The 22086-nt window shown below is 41.1% G+C and overlaps 1 protein-coding gene across 1 annotated transcript in view; it reads left to right on the top strand.

The window, feature by feature from the left end:
* Nucleotides 1-17852, top strand: part of LOC134066033 (cation channel sperm-associated auxiliary subunit epsilon-like) — a 50635-nt gene extending 32783 nt beyond the window's left edge. Inside the window, exons 11-22 of the mRNA XM_062521200.1 lie at nt 830-1269; nt 3212-3264; nt 3973-4051; nt 5437-5489; nt 5699-5752; nt 6016-6049; nt 10455-10534; nt 10809-10908; nt 11074-11160; nt 16711-16868; nt 17146-17199; nt 17316-17852. Coding sequence (XP_062377184.1) covers nt 830-1269; nt 3212-3264; nt 3973-4051; nt 5437-5489; nt 5699-5752; nt 6016-6049; nt 10455-10534; nt 10809-10908; nt 11074-11160; nt 16711-16868; nt 17146-17199; nt 17316-17445 — 1322 coding nt within the window. The 3' untranslated portion in view covers nt 17446-17852. The remainder of the gene's footprint in view (nt 1-829; nt 1270-3211; nt 3265-3972; nt 4052-5436; nt 5490-5698; nt 5753-6015; nt 6050-10454; nt 10535-10808; nt 10909-11073; nt 11161-16710; nt 16869-17145; nt 17200-17315) is intronic.
* The last annotated feature ends 4234 nt before the right edge of the window (nt 17853-22086 follow it).

The following is a 22086-nucleotide window of genomic DNA, read 5'->3' as shown; positions in this document are numbered from 1 at the left end:
AATTAAACTGGGATTACCTGGAGTTTAAATTTAACCTGAGTTTAATTTAAACTGAATTTAAACTAGGTTTAAGGTTGGTGCAACATGATTAGCCAGTAAACCATGATTTAAACCAGTTTAAAAGTTAAACCAAGTTGGTGCAACCCACCCCTAGTCTCCTAAAACTGTTGCCGTTACGAGCTCATGCAAAATGTATAGAACCATTTATGGCTAAAATACTGTATATTTTATGGAGATAATATTAAAGGAACATGCCACCGTTTTATGAAATTGGGCTATTCACCATCTCTCCTAGAATTGGATAAGTGAGCAAAAGTATTTTTGCATGCTTTGTCTTGGTCCAGCAGCACCCCCCCGCTAGCTTAGTTTAGCATAAGCATAGTGATTGGAATCTCCCGTTGCTGGGGATAGCATGTCCTCCATTCACCATGCCAAGCTAAGCTTAGCTCTGCCAGACTAAGACAATTAGCGCAAGCATGGACACAAAAAGGTTTTTTGCTCAGTCTGGGGCAGTGGTTCCCAACCTGGGGTCCGTTTGGGTTGGGGGCCCTGGCGTGTCTTAGACACAGGCAAGGGGGCCTTCAAGGGAAAAAGGTTGGGAAATACTGCTCTAGGGGAGACATTGAATAACCCAATTTCATAAAACGGTGGCCTGTTCCTTTAAGTCATTAATATTTGGAACCAGATAAGTAATTCTGTACCAAAGTTAAAAGATTGTTAATGCAGTTTATGTAGTGATTCACAAAAAACTGGCAGTTATGACAAAATAATTTCTGCAGAATAAAAGATATCCAACCTTTTAAAGTCAAACAAACTTTCCTATATCTAGATCACAAGTGGAACCTTGTGGTAAAGATGGCAAACAACCAGATGTTCTACTGCAAGTTTGGTGTGTCCAAGCTGATCTCTGTGCTGCCCTGGGTTCCGTATGATCAAGAAGCCACTCTCTACGTGAACAAGAATAATGAGCTCATATATGTAACTTTGGACAGCACCGTACAGTTATTCCGCTACCCTCTGCAGTTGGAGATTCTAGGCGCCATGAAGGACGAGATCATTCACGATTGTCCCTATGTCACATTTGAACACAGCATGAACAAACATAGCTACTACATGGACAAGCGGCAGGAGGAGGTCTTCTGGGCTCAGGTGGTCTATCCTGAAGGGAAGGGCGTGAATGTGCAGGTGCTGAGGAGCAATGTGGCACTGCTGGACTTCCACTTCTCCAGTGACTTTGAATTTGTCCACAGGGTTTTCACAGTGAACGTGGTGAGTATAAACGAAGGCGTTGAAATTATACAAATAGAGGGCTTGAATATGTAAAGGATTGCATTTGAAAATTATAGCTGGCTGTGAAATTAACAAAAGTTGAAATGGGATCAGTGTAGGCGAGTGGACTTTTCCGACCTCTCAATCATGTACAGACTGATAATCAGATTTTGGCCCACAAACAAATCAAGTTGCAAGCCACTTAGACCCCGTTTACATGACGACGCAGGGCGTTTTTGTCTTCACCGCTTTCACACCTTTAACGATACCGGTCAAAAAAACATTTGCGTTTACACACAGAGATGAAAACTCCAACTTGGCCAGAAGAAGCACGCCAGTGGGTGTTCCCGACCGTAGCTATGCAAATGCCCTTCCTCGTCAATGAGCGCGCTCAAAATCTAAACAGCAGTCAACTCTGATTGACTGACCGCAATAACCAACCACGGAAGGCAAAACGCAATATAAACCAATCAGAAGCAACGTAAGGCGGGTCTTGGCGTTGAGCGCCGAGTCCCACATTTAAACAGTCTCCTACTTGCTAGATTTTGTTCACTGATTATTCGCTGTTTCTCCTTGGGTTTTCAAGTTAATTTATTTGCCTCTCCTCTTGGTCAGTTAGATTAACACTTGAAAAAGCGACTCTAATCGGAGCTGCCAAGTGTCACGCGAGAGTGACAGTCACATTTCGTCTGGCAGCCCTGATGTAAGATATGTCAAGCACATTCTACATCGTGGATGTTTGCACAACCATTGAGAGCTAATGCACAGTTTCAGTTTCTGTCTTGTAGGCCTAATGTTATATTGTATGGCCCCCTTGAATAATATCGAATGTCTATCAGAACTGCCCGCCGCCAAACACCTGAAGCAACCCTGTATTTCGCATGCACGGTTAATATAGGCGACGAACATTCGCCTACATTATTTACTGAAATGTAGGATGCCAGCGTGCCACTAGCTATTGTGGTATCAGACACTACAAATAGTGTAGGCTATTTAATTTACTTGGGCTACACAAAGCACAGGGCAGTCTGTGGGGCAGTGTATTTCTAGACATTTGTGCATGAGATGTTTCGTTTGGATTATCAAGCATGTCGTTGAAAGTGTCGGGATTTCCACCAGCTGTTTGGGAGAGAATTCGTTGAACATGCTCAGTCTGTGCTGAAGTAAATTAAGTTATTTGCATCGCGGCCACAAGTAGCCTAGACTAGGCTATAACTCCTGTAGGCTCTGCATTATAAGTTGATTACGGCTACGTGTTCATCAACTCTTCTAGCAGTCTAGCAGGGAAGGTGGTGGATTTAAAAGTAGCCTAGAGACTATTTTGGCGCAGGTTATTGTTAATGCCTTGTCGCTGGTCGTCGAAATCATGCAGAATTGCAGCAGCACACGGGTCCGTGATCCAGCATTGTTGTTGTTCTGCCAAGTGTCTAGTCAGGTGAGGTCAAGCGTGGGGGCTGGACTAGAGGTTCGAGGTGGGGCTATGTCGTCATAAAAACCCCAGATGTGCCTTTACACGGCAAAACGAAAACGGGGTTCTCAAAAACCTCCACCCTAGAAGCAGTTTTCAAAGACCATCGTTTTCAGCCGCCAAAACGGCGTCGTCGTGTAAACGAAAGGCCTAACTGATGAAAAAAAACACAGTTTTTTTAAAAAAAAAACGTTGTCGTGTAAACACCATCTTAAAGTAGACCGCTTACAACAGCATTGTAAAATAAAAATATATCACGATTCTAGGGGGAGCTGTAGAGTCGCCAAAAGTACCTGAAAGTTTAACCTTACCACTGCACAGTAAACCTTTAAGTTCTGCAAAAGCTTGTGGGACCCTTAACAATAAAAACCAAGGTGGTTGGGTCCAACCGCTCTGAATTGGAAAGGTCTATTTGGCTGTTGAACTCGGCTATGGTAATAATAAGCCATATGCTTTTTGTGTTTTCCTATCCAGACCATCAAAGTGAAGCAGGCGAAAGACTACACATACAACTATATCGATCAAATGTGAGTACATCCTTGCCTTTGATAATTGATAGTTGTAGTATTGAGGTATGTCTTGAACTGTTGTAATATTGAAAGTAGAGGCTTTGCTTGGATACGTTGCTGCTCATATGGCGTTATTTAGCTGCCTTGATTATGTGAGTTAGAAGTGGGAGAGGGGTATGTCCCCTCAGGCTATGTACACACGTAGCCGGGTATTTTTAAAACTGAATATTCCCCCCCTCTGTTTATAAAATAATTGTATCCACATTACCTCGTTTCTGGAAAAAAAAACCTTCCACACATAACCGAACATCTGCGTTTTCAAGGCAATCAGGTCCATGCTTCTGCAGTAAACAAAGGTCGCACGTTTGACATCAGAGCAGATTTGTTATTGTTTTGCCGCATATTCTGACGTTCGAAACCGCAGATCTCCGGTTATCTCTGGCGACACGCCAATTTATAAACGGAGAAGTCGCAGATCTTCACTTTGCCCGGAGTTTTTTTAAGCATTCTTTTATATGCGTCGTCATGTGGATGACGGGTCCAAGCGTAGACAAATACCTTCGTTTAAGCAGATACCCGGCTACGTGTGTACAGGGCCTCAATCTGCCAGACTTTACGGTTACGGTTATGCTGCTTAGCAGACGCCTTTGTCCAAAGCTAATTGATTTAATTGATAACAATGAAAGCAATGGGCCCCGTTTGACTGGACTCTCCTTCACCACACAGGATCAACTCACAGGGGATGCTGAGAATGGAGATTGTTCCCAACCTGATCGAAAACAGATGCAACCTGCCAAAGGAGAGGGTGAGTGTATTTCTCAGTGAACACGAGATAATCCCTGTTAAATTCCAAATTCACATTTTAAGTAATATAATTATATCGGTGTTGCTAATGCGAGCAAATAGAACTATAGATTAGCAGATATAACTATAGATTAGAGTTCTCTTACAGGCAGCTACACATTACATTATGTCTAGGGGTCACAATCTTTTTTTAAGTGGCCAAGCTCAGTCTTGATTGAACATTAGTCTGGGGAGTCTGGTTTGTATTTTCCTCTGCACAAGAAGTGTGATGAACGGGCATAGTTCAAATCTAGTCCTTCAACCAATCAGACAAACGATCAAGGTGTGTCAGGTGGATAAGCCAGTTTGTGATGGGCCCCCGCAGATTTGTTACGGAAGTAGGATAGGGCTGGGTTTACCCAGTCTAGGTTTTAAGTTGGAAATTGATCAGATACATCAAAATCTACTCCGCTGTCGTGTAGGGGTCCTGTTTGCCCTTTTGGGACTTATTTTCCTGATAATGACCGGTGTTCTATACAATATCCCTTATTTATACTACCTATCAACATCCATTAAACTATCTGTCTATCAGCATCCATCAACACCCATGTCCACTTCAAGTCATACTTAGCAACCTCCATAGCAACCAACATAATTACCCTAGCAACTAACATAGCAGCCACAACTATAATTTTTCAAGCAACCAACACGATTACCCTAAGAACCAGCATAGCAGCCGCTTCATTTAGCATAGTGACGACCATATCTACCCTAGCAACAACCTAACAACCATCTCAATTACCCTAGCAACAACGTTACAAGAACCACGATTATGTCAACCAACATCATTACGCTGGGAATCAGCATAGCAACTGCTTTATTTACCATTGCAATCACCATGTACCCTATCAACAATCTAGCAGCCATTTCATTTACCCTAGTAACCACTACCATAATGTAAACCTAGCAACTACCATAGCAACCACACTGGTTTCAACCAACGTAGAAACCAGTATAGCAACCATCATATCACATCATATACCCTAGTAACACCCTAGCCCATTAACAGTCGGGACAGTAAACAGCACCCCCTACAAATACATTGCACTACAAATGCTTTTTTTTGACACCTTATTATGAACTACCATAGTAATGCTATATACCTCTCTGAATTCTGAATTCATGGTACAGCCACGGCAAAGCACTCCAGGTACAGACAGACACAGAGTATAACCTTTCATTTGACACCAAGATCATGATTCTAGGTAAAGGGGTTATTGTATAGTAAGCGTATTTTTTTAAATATAATTTTTATCATTCCTTAGAATCAGACATTTTAATTCTGATTAATCTTGGTTCTCTGAAGGAGAACATGAGAACACTTAATGTCTGATTCTATTTTCACAGGTGTCTTATTTTAAAGTTGGCTGCCCACCTAATCGACACATTCGCGTTGCCAAGTAAGACAAACAATATGTATGGTTCAGTCTGCGTCACTGTAATTTAAACTCATCCATTAAGTTTATGTGAACTTAAGTAATGTGTTGCCTATGGCTGTGATGCTCAGTTGTTGCTGTTGTTGTTGTTGTTAATACTTGTAGTTGTAGTCCCTGTTTTGCTGTCACATCTCCTCAGGTTTTGCTTTCATCCTCTCTGTTTTGTGTTGCAGGCCATGGGGTATGGAGTGTGAAATGAATACCTTCCATAGCTACACCATCCCTGGGTAATGTGCCACTGTCACAAAAACAGAATTCAGAAGGAAGGCAGTCTCCCTTCATGTAATATGACAAGTAGATTAAAGGCTCAGTCATGCCCAGTGCTGAATATGGATATTGACCATCCATTTTCTCTGTATTTTACGTTTTAATGAATTTTTTTGTAACAGACATATCTATCTTTGTAGGAAATCAGATTTTAGAGCAATTCTATGAACCATGTTACATTTTATTTGTTCATGTTATTAACCTTTTGGGGGCATTGATGCAGGTCTGTGTTCAGAACTCCACAAGCTGATGATGTGGTGAGTTTTTGAAGAGTTCAACATATAAATATATTTATGTTTAGGCTTAAACAAAACATAGGGGGTGAACTAAACAATGACCTCATATTCAAAAGAAGGTATGAAATCACTAAAAAGCTGAGTAGTATAATTTTCCAGTTAAATCATGAAGAATAAATGAATATTAAGCTAAACTATTTAGTTCCCAAAAAAATGTCAATATGATATCAGAAACAATAACTCAACTACAGGGCATAAAGTATTCCGGCAAAAAGTCGGAAAACATTATAGATGAGGGTCACCATTTTCGCTGTTCGAGTTCACCTACCAATGGCAGCTCTCGCTTTCAACCTAGCCTATTGGAGAGCAGCAGAGCATACAGCAGGGCTATTCAATTAGTTTGTAATAGGGGCCAGTTCATGAAAAGTATCACAACTGAGGGGCCGGAGAAATACCGCTTGAAATATGAGTAATTACGTACAAATGTAGATACAATAAACTAAAACAGCACAAACATGGGTGTTCAAATGTTGCATTTTGTAAATGCATAATATCAGAGCCCGTCCCTTATTAGACATTCTCTGATAATATCGTTTTTTGGTGGTTATTTGTGTTTTGGGAATATTTCTGCCACAGGCCCAGACTACCACAGTGGTAGGCCAACATTGGGAAGGTGACACTGGATCTATATTGCTAATATGTTGCATTTTGTAAAAGCATAATTATTTTGTTGTATTTGTGTTTTGGGAATATTTCTGCCACAGGCCCAGACTACCACAGTGGTACGCATTGGGAAGGTGACACTGGATCTGCATTGCTATGGCTAATATGAAATCTGTGATAACATTAACAGCAATGGAATCTGAGCTTTGCGCAGTAACTGCTAGGTCCATACAATTTCCAATGGGCACAAACAGGTTTCAAACAGTGTTTAAATGAATTAAATGTGCGTAATCGGTCGCATATGTAACTCTTCTCAACATACATTTAACGTTCCCACCATTTCAATTGGATGAACGTGTTCACAGATCAATGTTACTTACAGTGGACTTGACATCAAGGCGATGGATGTGTATTAGTTTCACACTGAAACTATTTCCATGGTGCAACCCGTTAAAATGTTAGTAGCTTATAATACTCCAACGTAGTGGCAATTTACGTTGAAACTAAGCTAAGATGGAACTTATGTTCAACTCGGTCAAAACGTTACGTGCAATTGGCTGAGGTGCAGTGGCTGCAGGACTTCAGAGCGAGTGAGAGCATGCAACAGAACTGATGCCACCAAAGTTAAACTTTTAAACCGACTCCTATTTGCTCCAATAGCTACATTACGAGTGGCGAATGTTTTCGCGAGGATCTGCTTGACTGGAGAGGCACACTACCGGTGAGATTTCATGCACCGAAAATGCTTCATGCTTTGAGGAAAAAAGCTTGGATTTGGCGCACGTCAACATGTTGGTGACGCTGCGTAAAAACGAAGCAAGGCACCTCTTTGTATAATATCCTGTAACAAAGTAGCCTACAGCGGCAACGCACCACACAGAACATTATTTCTAGGCGCTACTCGCAGTGTAGCCTATCACTGCACCTCCATTAGCGTGTTTTCCACCAGCTATTTACGTCTCTACCGATCATAAAGATTTGCTCATATATAACATCAGCCAACACTTCAAGGGCCACTACAAAGTATCTCGGGGGCCGGATCCGGCCCGCGGGCCGCTAATTGAAGAGCCCTGGCATACAGTGTCTCTGTCACTCGCCAGATAATCATTGATGGTGACATGGCAACAAAGAAATCTCGATCAAGATATACATGTTTGGCTACTCGTTGATGTGGTGTTATCAAAGGAGGAGGCACAACATAGTTGGTAGAGCTCAATCCGTGTGCGTGTCTGTGAGTGAGAGCAGCAGATAATCATAGTCTTACAGTATTTAGCCTACAACAAAGTGGATTCCAACTACTTAAAAAAAACAAAAAAAAATAGAGACTTGGTCATCCCTGTGAGGACTGTTTAGTCAGATTTGAATATAACATATTATTCTTCTTGCCATCATTGCCAATTTATGCATAGGCTAATCACACCAAAGTAGCCTGTTGTTTCTTGCTAATATACGAACAGTGAAATTTGTTAAAAATGTGTGTGGGCCGTAATGTTTTCTCCACTTCTACCAGTGCAGCGTGCTTGCATGATGACAAGTTCTCAAAGGAATGGCTGAAGCTGCTCTGGATTTTTTTTTTCCTCATGCAAGCAATATCTATCTAACCATACAGAATAGCGGAATGAAACTGCAATTGAATGCAATTGGAATTTAATTTGTAGTTAGAATGAACTGTCCGCCATTTTTGGAAATAAGCTAATTTTCCACTTCCCCTCGAGCAAAACAATTGATATTTACCTTTTTCCCGTTCATCCAGCCATTCTGTGAGTCTGGTGATACAACTTCTAGCTTCAGCCTACGATAGATCATTGAGACGGATTAGATCAGTAGCATCTTGCCTGCTAGCAGCATCATGTTTAAAAGTGACTAAGATTTCTGGTAATTTTCCCATTTAAAACGTGTCTCTTCTCAAGTTAGAAAGTGCAATAAGACCAACTGAAAATGAAACCTGGCGTTTTTCTAGGCTGATTTGACATGGAACTACACTCTCATCTGGCGTAATGATCAAGGCAAGTTGCAAACGTACCATGGGCGCAGTGATATCACACAGCATCTGAAAATAGTCCCCATAGACAACAAGCAGTAGTAGTGCCTGATATCAACATACCATGGGCGCAAAGGGGAGCTAAAAGTTGTATCGCCAGACTCACAGAATGGCTGGATGAACGGGAAAAAGTTAAATATCAATTGTTTTGCTCAAGGGGAGGTGGAAGATGAGCTTATTTCCAAAAATGGCGGAATATCCCTTTAAGCCATAATATGTTTTTTTTTTTTGTTTTTTTTTTTACTGGAAATGTACTGTAGAAAGGGAGTTCATTGTAAGCATGGACTGCTTTACAAAGGCATGTGCACAATAGTGCTAATACACAATGGGAGGGAGGCTCGTGGGACCCACGGCCAGTAGTCGAGTTGAGGGGGGATGAGGGGGGATGGCATCCCCCTTTGGAATTGATATGGTCAAAATCATCCCCCTTCTGAAACGGCCATCCCCCTCCCCATCCCCTGTAATTTTTTCAATGAATGTGGAAATATCACCACTATTTCATTTTCAACATTTAGCGTTTGCACACATCAAGGCTAAAATACTGTGGACGAGGGGCATCCTCCTATTGTTACGGCAATCAGCGACATATGCAGCCTTCTTTTACTGTCTATGCGCACGACAGGTGATTTCATTCAGCAGCATCATGACCAAGCGACAAGCAAAGTTTGATCTAAGGGACGTCGGCTTAATTAAGAGGGCAAAAAGTTGATGAATTAGAAAGAGTACATTTATACTCAAACCTGAAACGCCCAGTCTCCCTTGTTTGCTAAAGTGAAGGAGCCCGCTAGCGAGAGCTCGGTGTTCACTCCAGCTGTTTCTGAACAAACTTGCCATAATGTCATTGGAAAGGATAGGCTACCGTAGCGGCTCATGGCGAGCTAACGCAATGTTGTCCAACTTTTTAGGTCATCTTGTTGAGAGTGAATGCATCCTCACTCACACGAAAGAATAGTTTTGTAGTGTGCGGTTCTGCAAATAGACAATGTCACGAGGTGGCTGAAGAGACAAACGTCTGAACATCTGTTCATCTTTAGAATTATTATTCCGCTGTGCAGCATAGCCTAGGCACAAAGAATATGCTTTTGTTTTGCATTTTTAAAGGTAGAACGTAAAACTGAGACTGAGCTACAAAATATCCCACCAACATTGTTGTGTGGCAATTAAAGTTTCTGTTCTAGGCTATAATTCCAGAGTGAAAGCAAAAAGTCTCAACTTTTTTTGTTTGTTCCATTTAACTTGGGTAGATTGGTAATTATAACAAGTCATTGTTGAATGTATTATTTAATTGATGTCTGGTTCACTATTTCAGATCTGATAGATATTTAGTATATTTAAGTGATAATGTTACTCTGAACTGGGATCAATTTTAGTAACACATGATCTAAAATGTTAGTGACACATAAAATGTACATGAATTGGAAGAAATGTAGGATTTGCCAATGTCCAGCAGGTCACGCTATAAATGGACTAGAATACAAGAAATTGCATCTTACAAATTGCATCATACCCCCCGCAAGACTAATTCCCAGATGTGCATTTTAAAATCCACCATCCCCCCTGCCATTTTTTAACAACTCGACTACTGCCCACGGCGCCCACGCCCCTAAACCCCCATACCCAACCCAAAACAATTTCAGGCTTAGGATTTTAATTACAGCTTAATTACAATACAGTTTACTTAACAATAACATAATTTACTTACGGTTTGTCCCCCTGTGATAGGTTATGAAATATGACTGGAATAATCATGGCTGTGTGTTCAAAATGCACTACCAGTCTAACTTCAAACCTGTTTTGGAGCTGTAAGTTATGACATTAATACTGTAAATCAAGTATCAATTTTAGGACTTACTGTATAGCGTCAATTCAGTGTCTAATGAATTGAGAATCGAAACTCAGAATCTGACAATGAATCTGTAAACATAATGTAAGACATAACATTCTGTAAACTTGGTTTTGATTCTCAATACATGAAATTGATGCCATATTACTGTATGTGCCTAAAATCATATGAAGTATTGACAATGACGTGAGATCAAACGTAAATGGCTTTTTGTTTTGTTTTTTTCTCTAAAGGTATGATGGAAACACATTTGTCAAAACGGTCGATGCTAACTTCATCGTCTGGGAGACATTTGGTCGTAACGACTATTCTTATAATACCACCATGGGCCAGGTTAAGACATTTTGTGTCTAATTGTTTGGGGAAAATGGCTATACTGTAATGGATACAATAGTATACTTGTCAGTATATATTATTACTTTTTTTTTTTTTTTTTTGCTGTGTGTGTATGTATGTTACATGGTAGCTGATGTGATGTTGTTTTGTTTGGCTCTACAGGCTGGTTGTCTTCGAGAGGCACTGACCTGGGATCAGATTATAAAGCTTTACCCACAGTTCACGCTAGACGATTTGCGGGGGCCTGAGGTAGGTAAAACAATTTCTTTCTTTTGGGGGGTATGCCTTTAATGCTACTGTAGGAGCCAGGATTATGTTTATTATTATAATATATACATTTTGATTATTGGTGAATATTAGTAATATAATTTCATGGTTTATATTTGGGTTATTTGGGTTTTGTATTTTGTTAGTCTTTTGTGGTTTATTTTCATGACACGGTAATTGGGGGCGGTTACATCTAATTAGTTTATCAACAGGTGCACGGGAGGAAGTAGCTAGACACAGTGAGAGGGTGAGCTACAGGGAGGCCGTATTTTTTGTTGACCGCTTATCACTTATCGTTTATCGCTGTTACCACTGTTTTTTGCTGTTTACGTTGGACTATACTTTTCAATAAACCGGTCAAACGTCTTGGATCTCAGCGGATATTTTTGTACAAGCGCGTCAGACAATCAGCTACATCCCATACCTTAGCCTCTCAGCGACTGCTTGGGCCTAGTCGCTACATTTTGTCAACAAAAAACGGCATTAGGAAAGCAAATGCGGACGTCTCAAGGATCAATGGGAGAAAGGATCACCGGAGATAAAGGAAGGAAGACTGCACGGACTCTCGCTCATTAGGCCACAGCTTCGGAAGACGCACTCAAAAGCAAGGTAGGCTTGCTGGTGTTTAAATGCGCAGGGTGCTGTATATTGAATGTAGCACGCATGAACTGTCTGCCCATTGGAGACATTATTGGATTGAACACCGTTTGAGTTGGTCATACCGAACGCTGGCATTGACTCTGTGGATCTGGTGCTGTTATATCTCCATGCTACGTTGATTCTCCGCTTTGACTCTTTGAAATTACCGCTGCTCTGCTAATGTGCGTGACGTTTGTGGATCTGTGGAAGTGTTTGGATGCACTATAGCCTGCCTCCATGCTACGTTGATTCTCCGCTTTGTTTCTTTGAAATTGCCGCTGCTCTGCTAATGTGCGTGGCGATTGTGGATCCGTGGAAATGTTTGGATGCATTGAAGCCTAGCTACCTCTATGCTATGTTGAATCTCAGCGTTGACTCTTTGAAATTGCCACTGCTTCGCTAATGTGTATGAAGTTTTGTACTTCTTGAAATTGTTTGGATGCACATTTATTTGAGAAGTAACTGGAAAGAAGAAAATGAGTCAAAACGGTCAAGTTTCAAGCTCTGAAATGGAGAGTGAGAAAAGGCAATCTAAGCCTACAGCAAAGGCTCTCGCAAACAATATTGAAAGACTTCAAAATGAAAGAAAAATGAGTGTGAATAAAATGAAAGCATGTCTCAAAGCAGAGGCTGACTTGGCAGCTTTAAGAACGAGACAACAATTATTAAAGGATAAGCATGAACTGGAAGAGGAGGAGGAACGGCTGCGCAAAAGGAAAGAACAACTTAAATTGGATGAGGAAATTGCAGCAAACATGGCAAAACTGGATGTGCTCAAATCTCGGAGCATCTTGAGAGAGAGAACTTCTGCATCAAAGCGCGCAGATGGAATGAAAGGACAAACCCTCCGTGCTAAAGCATTTGTGCCACAGAGGTCACAACATGAAAGCCACAAACATCCAACTGTTCTTCACATTGCACAAAAAGAGAAGGACGAAGATCCGAACCAAGCTGAGAGGAAATCAGAGGTGTCCATCGACAGTGCCCTGATGTCAAGTGGGCTTACAGGGGCTGGTGATCATGACTGTAAGCTACCAATAGTTCCGGTTCAAGTTAAGTCCAAGAAAGTCAATACGATTGTCACCACCTATGCTTTCTTGGACCCAGGAAGTACGGCAGTGTTCTGGTCAGAGGCTCTAAGGGAGAAACTCAACGTTCCAGGAGAGAAGGTCCACATTCTCCTACGGACAATGGGCCAAGAAAAAGTGGTGAGCAGCCATGTGGTGTCAGGACTGGAAGTGGCTGGCTTGACTGGGGAACAGTTCTGTGAGGTGCCCAAGGCCTACACTCAAACAAACATGCCAGTTTACAAGAGAAACATTCTGAAGCAGAGTGATATTCAGAAATGGCATTACCTGAAGCATGTTCACTTGCCTGAGATTGATGCAGGGATTGAGCTGTTGATTGGGACTAATGTCTCCAAAGCCTTGGAATCCTTGCAAGTGATTCATAGTGTTGAAGAGGGACCCTATGCAATCAGAACTACGTTGGGCTGGACGGTGAATGGGCCGCTAAATGAAGACCGTGGAGGTGAGCAGCCAGAGGTAACGGTCAACAGAGTGTCAGTTGTGACTTTGAACGAACTGTGGCAGCAGCCACAGACAGACTTCCCTGAGTGCAGCATGGAGGAACAGCCTGGTATGGCAAGAGAGGAACAAAGGTTCATGGAGCCGGTTACGAGTTCTGCAAGACCGGTCAATGGTCATCAGATCAATCTGCAATTGAGGAATAAGGACGTTAGTATGCCAAACAGGGTGATCATTGAGCAGCGTTCCTTACATCTGAAGAAGAGGCTTCAGAAGGATTCCTCATTTCACCGACGGATGAGAGTGATGCCTAATCACCTACTGCTTTTAAAGACATTGCCATCTTTGCCACCAGGAGTCTTCCTGGAAGGGGACATGTACACACGGAGGCGATGGAAGCGGGTCCAGTACATGACCGGCCTGTTCTGGAAGAGCACACCACCTCGTAACTCCTGGGTCGTAGGACGAGTCCTTCAAACCTTTCCAGACCGAAGGGGCTATGTGCATCAGGTGCGCATCAAGACTAAGAAGCCTGCTCTGGCACTTACTATCATCATAGCATGTCTGCTGCAGGAGGCTGATCCTGGAGGGGGGGCAACACTTCCAGATGATCAGGCCTAGACATCTGACTAGACTTCTGACTGACGCTTGACTAGTGACTGTGGTGAACACAGATCACAGGGCTATGTGCTAGCAACCTCTGGCCCTAAGACTGACTTATTTACAGGATGAAGAAGAAGAAGAAGACAAGAAGATTGTAATGTACTTTGACTATTCTACTACTCTGTTTAATTTGATTATTGCCTGACTCCTATCGAGTAATTATTATGTACTAGCTTAATAATTAGGGGCTGGTATGTAGGAGCCAGGATTATGTTTATTATTATAATATATACATTTTGATTATTGGTGAATATTAGTAATATAATTTCATGGTTTATATTTGGGTTATTTGGGTTTTGTATTTTGTTAGTCTTTTGTGGTTTATTTTCATGACACGGTAATTGGGGGCGGTTACATCTAATTAGTTTATCAACAGGTGCACGGGAGGAAGTAGCTAGACACAGTGAGAGGGTGAGCTACTGGGAGGCCGTATTTTTTGTTGACCGCTTATCACTTATCGTTTATCGCTGTTACCACTGTTTTTTGCTGTTTACGTTGGACTATACTTTTCAATAAACCGGTCAAACGTCTTGGATCTCAGCGGATATTTTTGTACAAGCGCGTCAGACAATCAGCTACATCCCATACCTTAGCCTCTCAGCGACTGCTTGGGCCTAGTCGCTACAGCTACAATACAGTGGAGAGAGTGACAGGACACGAGGGAGGAGATGGGGTGGGATCGGGGAAAGACCTGGGTCGGTGTCGAACCTGGGTCCCCAAGGGCACATTGTCCCAAATGTGGTAGCGCCAGTTGCGCTACAGCAACAGTGTTAAGACAATTTCAAAAGTTGGAGAGAAAAACCCTCATGATGATAGTATGATAGATGCATGATAACCCTAACAACCGGCATAGCAAATCACCATGTCTACCTTTGCAACACCTTAGTAACTATCTCTGCATCTGTTTTAAGTATACATGACATTTTACATCGTAGTTTTTGCATTTCAATGCGCTGGAAATTCCTTGGAATTGAATTTCTAGTTATTATTATCATTATTATTATTATAACTCTACACTCTCTACACTCTATGAATATTTTCAACTTTATTAAGCAAAGATGGTTTCAGGAAACAGTCAGCAAATCTTAAGACGTTCATAAGAGGGACCTACTTACGGTGCTCTCGGGGAACCGGGCCCAGATGTGAGAACACCCTTAGAATAATGTCACCAAATAATTTTGATGGCACATGAAGTCTTAATAAGGCAAACAGCACTTCTGCTGCACTCTGAGCAGGTGTTATCGCTTTTAAAATAACCATAGGATGTTGCTGTTCGTGGGAACAATGACACCCCCCAAACAACAACACACACACAAAAAAAATATATATATATATGGAAAAGAACTGCTTTTCTCTAGGTCATTCTTTTATCTTTTATCTTTTATGCCTTTGACAACTACTTCTGGCTCTGTCTTGACCATGTCTGTTGTGTCTTACATGTGTATGTGATGTTTGATTGTCTATGTGTTTGTAAGGCTGCTGAAACAACAGAAGTTTTGGGATGATTAAAGTATATCTATCTGGCCCCAGCCGTGGCGCGACTGGCTGGGGCACCTGCACCGCACGCCGGCGACCCGGGTTCGATTCCCGCCCCGTGGTCCTTTCCGGATCCCACCCCAGTTCTCTCTCCCTCTCGCTTCCTGTCATACTCTCTACTGTCCTGTCCAATTAAAGCCATAAAAAGCCCAAAAAAGTATATCTATCTATCTATCTATCTACCTGCTGTTCTAGAAGCTGTCTACAGTCTACTGTTGTGCATTCTCCTTGTATCGGAGTCGTGTTTATAATTTGCTGCAAAAACCCACACTTGGTTCATCTACTATTGAGCTTCTCAACTGAAGGTGGACCATGAGAGCAAATCTTCTTTAGTGCGGCTTTAAAGGGATATTCCGCCATTTTTGGAAATACGCTCATTTTCCACCTTCCCTCGAGCAAAACAATCGATATTTACCTTGTTCCCGTTCATCCAGCCATTCTGTGAGTCTGGCGATACAACTTTTAGCTTCAGCCTAGCATAGATCATTGAATCGGATTAGACCATTAGCTTCTCACCTGCTAGCTTCATGTTTAAAAGTGACTAATATTTCTGGTAATTTTCCCATTTAAAACGTGTGTCCTCTCAAGTTAGAAAGTGCAATAAGACCAACTGAAAATGAACCCTGCCGTTTTTCTAGGCTGATTTGACATGGAACTACATTCTCATCTGGCGTAATAATCAAGGCAACTTGCAGCTACTGGCACTACTACTGCTTGATGTCTATGGGGACTATTTGCAGATGCTGCGTACGATATCACTGCGCCTATGGTACGTTTGCAAGTTGCCTTGATTATTACGCCAGATGAGAGTGTAGTTCCATGTCAAATCAGCCTAGAAAAACGCCAGGTTTCATTTTCAGTTGGTCTTATTGCACTTTCTAACTTGAGAGGAGACGCGTTTTAAATGGGAAAATTATCAGAAATCTTAGTCACTTTTAAACATGAAGCTAGCAGGCGAGAAGCTAATGGTCTAATCCGATTCAGTGATCTATGCTAGGCTGAAGCTAAAAGTTGTATCGCCAGACTCACAGAATGGCTGGATGAACGGGAACAAGGTAAATATCGATTGTTTTGCTCGAGGGGAGGTGGAAAATGAGCGTATTTCCAAAAATGGCGGAATATCCCTTTAAGTTAATTGTGTACACATAACCTGTCTATCTCCCTACAGGACTACCAGACCTGTTTTATGTTGGAGCAGGGCCTTGCAGGAAATTTTACACAGCCATACGATATCTTAAACCAAAGCTCTAGCAACCACATAACCTTCTCTCAGGAAGACAGTGCTGTGTATGTCTTTAAAGCCAGGATTGTGGACCCAAATTACAGGTGATAACCGACCTCATCTATTCTCATCTATTTTTGTATTTTATAGCTATGTCAATCCTGGAGGCCTAGTAACTGATGTGATCATAGAGCATAATTTACAAACACATACGTCTCTGATATCATCTGGTGACTTTGGGTTTATATTGACATTGACTAGGTGGGAGCAAATTCATATTTGCAAAGACCAGTTGATTTTTGTTATTGTACTGTAGTGGAATTGCATTTTGTAACTTCACTGAGTTAAATAAATTACCGTTTGTCTTTCATGATTACTCAGCTTCTGCGATCTGACTGCCATCTTTGCTGTTCAAACCTATGGAATCGCTAAAACGTAAGAGTCATGATTCAAACATTGTCATGACGACACATGAAAATACATTTTCAGACTGATCCAATTGAAATGTAACAACCCTTTCCCTGTATTTGTTTTTGTGTATGTCTTCACAGGAAGTATGAATATCTCATCCCTTATGTCACATTGATCTTTACATTCATAACTCTTTGTATCCTAGCTTACAGTTACCACAGATATGTTTACATATTCCGTGAATTACAAATAAGGAAAAAATGTGATTGAAAACACTTGAAAATAGATATTCTGTCATGTACAGTGGTTCTTTTGATTAGTATAGTATGTAGGTCAGTATGGGCCATAACTAGGGGATGTATTTTATTAAGCTTCTTAGTCAATAGGAGTATATACATTTTATGCAAGTTTGCAGAAATATATATTATTGACATATGGGTTAATGCTGTTCTCAGTTTATTACATTTACTGTAAACCACATATTGTTGATATAAACAATGTTGAATTATTTGTAATCCTTTTCATTGGTTACACTGTGGGTTTCTGTTCTGTTACTGAAGAGCTTTAATAGTATTTTTTAACATTTAAGTTATATTGGTTTTCTGAGACACTGGTTTAAACTGTGCTTCTTGTACTTTTAATGATCAAAAGTTTCCCCGTATTAAATTTCTTGCAAATGTATTGGCAATCAGTGTAGAAACTTTTTGTACAGAATAAATGTTTTACTGTAAGATGGCCCTATGTGCACCTTGTGCAACTTGGCGCAAAGCACAACGCACGTTATTCATATCGTACACCTGGCCAATGATGAACACCACTGACAAAAACAAAACGTAGCGAAAAACACATAGAGCACAGTGGTAAAGACATAAGACCTAAGCAACTTTAAGCAACGTAAGCAATGACTCATTTTTTCAGTCATTCGGACATTATTGTATAAGTATATATAATATATATACTTTTTCGATCCCGTGAGGGATATTCAGTCTCTGCATTTCACCCAATTTAACCGAATTAGTGAACACACACAGCACATGGTGAACAGTGAGGTGATACACTGAAATTATATATAGGATGATGATGCTCATGCTCGGACAAGAGTGTCATCCGGTGGCTGCGTTCATCTGCTCTTCTAATTTCAGTTTAGAAGTTGTGCTTGAAGTTATGTCATTACATTTTTCACATAGTGATGGGAAAAACCCACTCTCATGCTTATTTTACTTTCTATTGGACTATGTCCACTACTGTGACTGATAATTCACACTAAGAAATTTTCTTTGTTTTAAAGCCTGAAGCATGTCCAAATAAAAAAAAAAACACATGTAGATTGCACATCCCCAAATTATATATTATGTGAAGTGTAGCCTTTATTTCTAATTCATATGATATTCATTTTTCTAAATTTCATTCAAAGTGGTATTAAAGAGGTCTCAAAGCCCCCCCTTGGTAGAATGTAGCTGTATTTCCCCCTGTGCTGGAGAAAGTGTGCATGCTATTTCTTATTAACTGTGGAAATGAGTAACGATAAAGCAGATGGATTTGTTTACAAGCTAGGGAAATGATTGGCATAAGATCAGCTGAACAATGTGAATGTTACAAGGTGAGAAACACGATTTAAAACGAGTTTCCTGTTTCTCACTTCTCTTACGGGGATGGTGAGTCCCAATGTTGCCAGGTTGGTTTTCAGCCTGGGGACGCTAGGGGGAGTGGGGAAAGTCACCATTTTCACTGGAACAGATCATTTAATCATCCAAATGATTTCTAAACGGGTTTATTAAGTTGAAATAGTTGCCAAGTTGTCCTTTAAAGGGTCTTTGATTTAATTTGGAGGATCCTGGGGGTACCTTTGGTAGAATCAGGTCGGAACAAAATTCTCTCATAGTCAGTGTCGGAATAGCCAGGTCAGTGTTGAAACTTGTCCACGCAATTTATCCCATTCTTGTCAAAACTGGTATACATGATTTTAAATTGCGAGGAATTATTTTTGATATGTTGATATGTGCTGAAATAGATATATGATTTACATATCTCGCCACACAAATACAACAGACAAAATGGCTAGCATTCCTATGAAGGTTCATCAGATTTGTATCACATTTGGTGTATGAAATCACAGGTGTCTTGATTTTATCTTATGGTGTGGTGGTAGAGCCAGACGCCGATTGCCTGAGGAGAGGTAACATCTAATTAGTGGGTGCAGAACCAGAGACTACTTTGAAGGCAAGTGTTAGTGATTTGAATTTAATGTGGGTGGCTATAACTAGCCAGTGTAGCTCAGTGAGCAATGATGTTATGGTTATGGTTATGGCTTGGCTGGCGCCTTTGTCCAAAGTGACTGTTGTAACATGCCCTTTTGGGTTGGTTGAAGACCAGGCGCATCGCAGAGTTCTGATCATCTGAAGGGGTTTGATTTCGTAACTGACGATCCTCCCAAAGAGGAATCAGAATTAGAATCTCTTCCTGGCCAACAGAGAATGATTTCAGAGGAAGGTAAATGTGCCAACATTACATACGACAACCTTCAACTCGCTCGGCACCTGACGCTACCTATTCAGAAGTGCAACCATGAGGAGAGACTGTCTTGTGTTGCATGCCCTGGTGTGTCACCATTTCAGATGACCCTGAAACCTGGAGGGACTGGAGCAGTTTTGGAACGGGTAAGATGGTGGTGGAGAATGGGAATGAATGTGTAAATTGGACCTAACCTTTCCATCTCACACCAGAAAAAAAGCACAGAGGATGGGTGATTTTCAGGGTCAACTGATGGTAGCCATTACAGATGTAGTACAGATGGCTTGTATAGACTCAGTTGTAAATGGCACATAGCTGTTGAATACATGCTTGTTTTGCTTTATTGATCTTCATGGGCCTTTTCTTTCCATTAGTTATGCCCACAGTCCATTAGTTATGATGACAGCCTGTGGAAGTAGAACTCACTGCCAACGTTGAAGTTTGGAATGCAGAGTGGGGACTTCATGCTGTCCACAAACAAACTCCTGTTTGGCAACAACTACAGGAAAGTAGTTCTTCTTTTCAAGTTCATGGCGATGAGGATGGTTACAGAATCAGCTTTCTACCAAATCCAAGATGCATACTGCATAGAGCCTGTTGCAGAATTCTGGACAAGACTTTATAGAATATAACTACAACTCAGTTCCCTATGAATGCACTCTTCTCAGTCCGAATATGATGTGATTACAGGTTCAGCAGCTCACCGGGTGCAACTGCAATCGTACTGGATAAGAGATGGTTGAACCTGGCTGAACAAGTTCATAAACTTCAGGTAAGCGTCTATTCTCATATTAGCATTTGCCATGTTTTAACTACACTAAAGTATTTGTCATACACCATCTTCACATACCGAGCTGAGGTCCTTATTTCAATTTGACTAGAATAAGGAAGGGCTTACATCAGACTCATAGGCATGTTATTCTAACATAGACCACAGAAAGTTTCCAAAATCACATACTAATGTAGCCTACACAGCAAAGCGCATGTCCTACACACCATTTGTGTACAGGACTTAAAACACAATCATTGCATTCCTGCACAAAACAAGGATGGACACAAAGTGTAAGGACTATAATATAAATGAAGAGTATTTTCAACACCATATCATTTTGTTTTATTTTTTTGCCCAACTTTTTGTACATTTTGTAAAACCATATTAAACTGCCCTTACGCTCTAGGTACAAAAGATCGTCCAGCAACAACAAAAAATCCCCTGTAGACCTAGGTTGTGCATAAGCCTACAACATTAATTTACTCAATTCTCTTTAGTTTCTGGAGTCAGTTAGTTTATTGATCCAGAATGATCAATTGATGTTGTTTAATAACTATGTCCACACATACAGGGTTTAAAAACAGAGATAGTTCTTTCGTTTTGCAAAATATTTCCATCCACCACACATGGATACGCAAAAACAACTTTTGAAGGCTGAACGATCAACAATATGGCCAGTATAATCCATAGGTTGCAGTATAAGATCAGAAATTAACTGCAGTGTTGGTAATCCACTTGAAACATGAAACACTTCGGATTACATAATCAAAGTTCATATAGTCAGAGAGGGTTAAAGCGGAGTGAGAGGCGCAAACGTTCGATCATTTCCGCGTTCTGTCTTCGCAAAGGGGAGGGGGGCTAAATCCCCCTTTAAGCAGACCTGTTAACATTCGAACTGAACTGCTTGCCAATCTGACAGAGATCGATATCCCACTATGACGTCTTTGCGACACGCCTCTTTTTTTTTTAAAGTATATTTTTTTGGGCTTTTGTGCCTTTAATTTTTACAGGACAGTAGAGAGAGACAGGAAGCGAATGGGTGAGAGAGTCGGGGTGGGATCCGGAAAGGACCACGGGGCGGGAATCGAACCCGGGTCGCCGGCATGCGGTGCAGGTGCCCCAGCCAGTTGCGCCACGGCTGGGGCCGCGACACGCCTCTTTAAGCAGAGGAACTGTTCGAATTTTTCTTCCATAGAGATGCATTATGTTGCTCTATCTTGTCAATAATTAAGGATCTTTATTATAGTCTACAGTCTATGGCCAGACAATTCTCTGACATAATAACCTGAGCCATGGCCATAAGTACAGTAAATGGGTATTTTTAACTGCGTTTATGCGTTTTGGCCTTTAGTCCACACGAAAACTCAGTTTTCAGTCACTGAAACAGATATTGAAACTCAAAAGGCCAAAGTGGAGATTTTCGAAAACTCTGTTTCAGAGATTTTAGAATGTGACGTTTTCCCTTTTCTTTAACATGTTGTGAGATCTCTGATTGGCCAATATTGCCATATATTTGACTTGTTCAGCCTTCAACAGCTGATTTTTGCGTAGCCTGTCTGTGTGGATGGAATCATTTTGCAACACAAATGTAAACAAAACGACTGAAGGAACTTGAGAGCTTGTCCATA

This window comes from Sardina pilchardus, chromosome 19 (assembly GCF_963854185.1).
Source record: "Sardina pilchardus chromosome 19, fSarPil1.1, whole genome shotgun sequence".
In the NCBI taxonomy this organism is placed as follows: domain Eukaryota; kingdom Metazoa; phylum Chordata; class Actinopteri; order Clupeiformes; family Clupeidae; genus Sardina; species Sardina pilchardus.
Note: the sequence above shows the minus strand (reverse complement) of the source record. Positions and strands in the feature narration are given on the sequence as shown.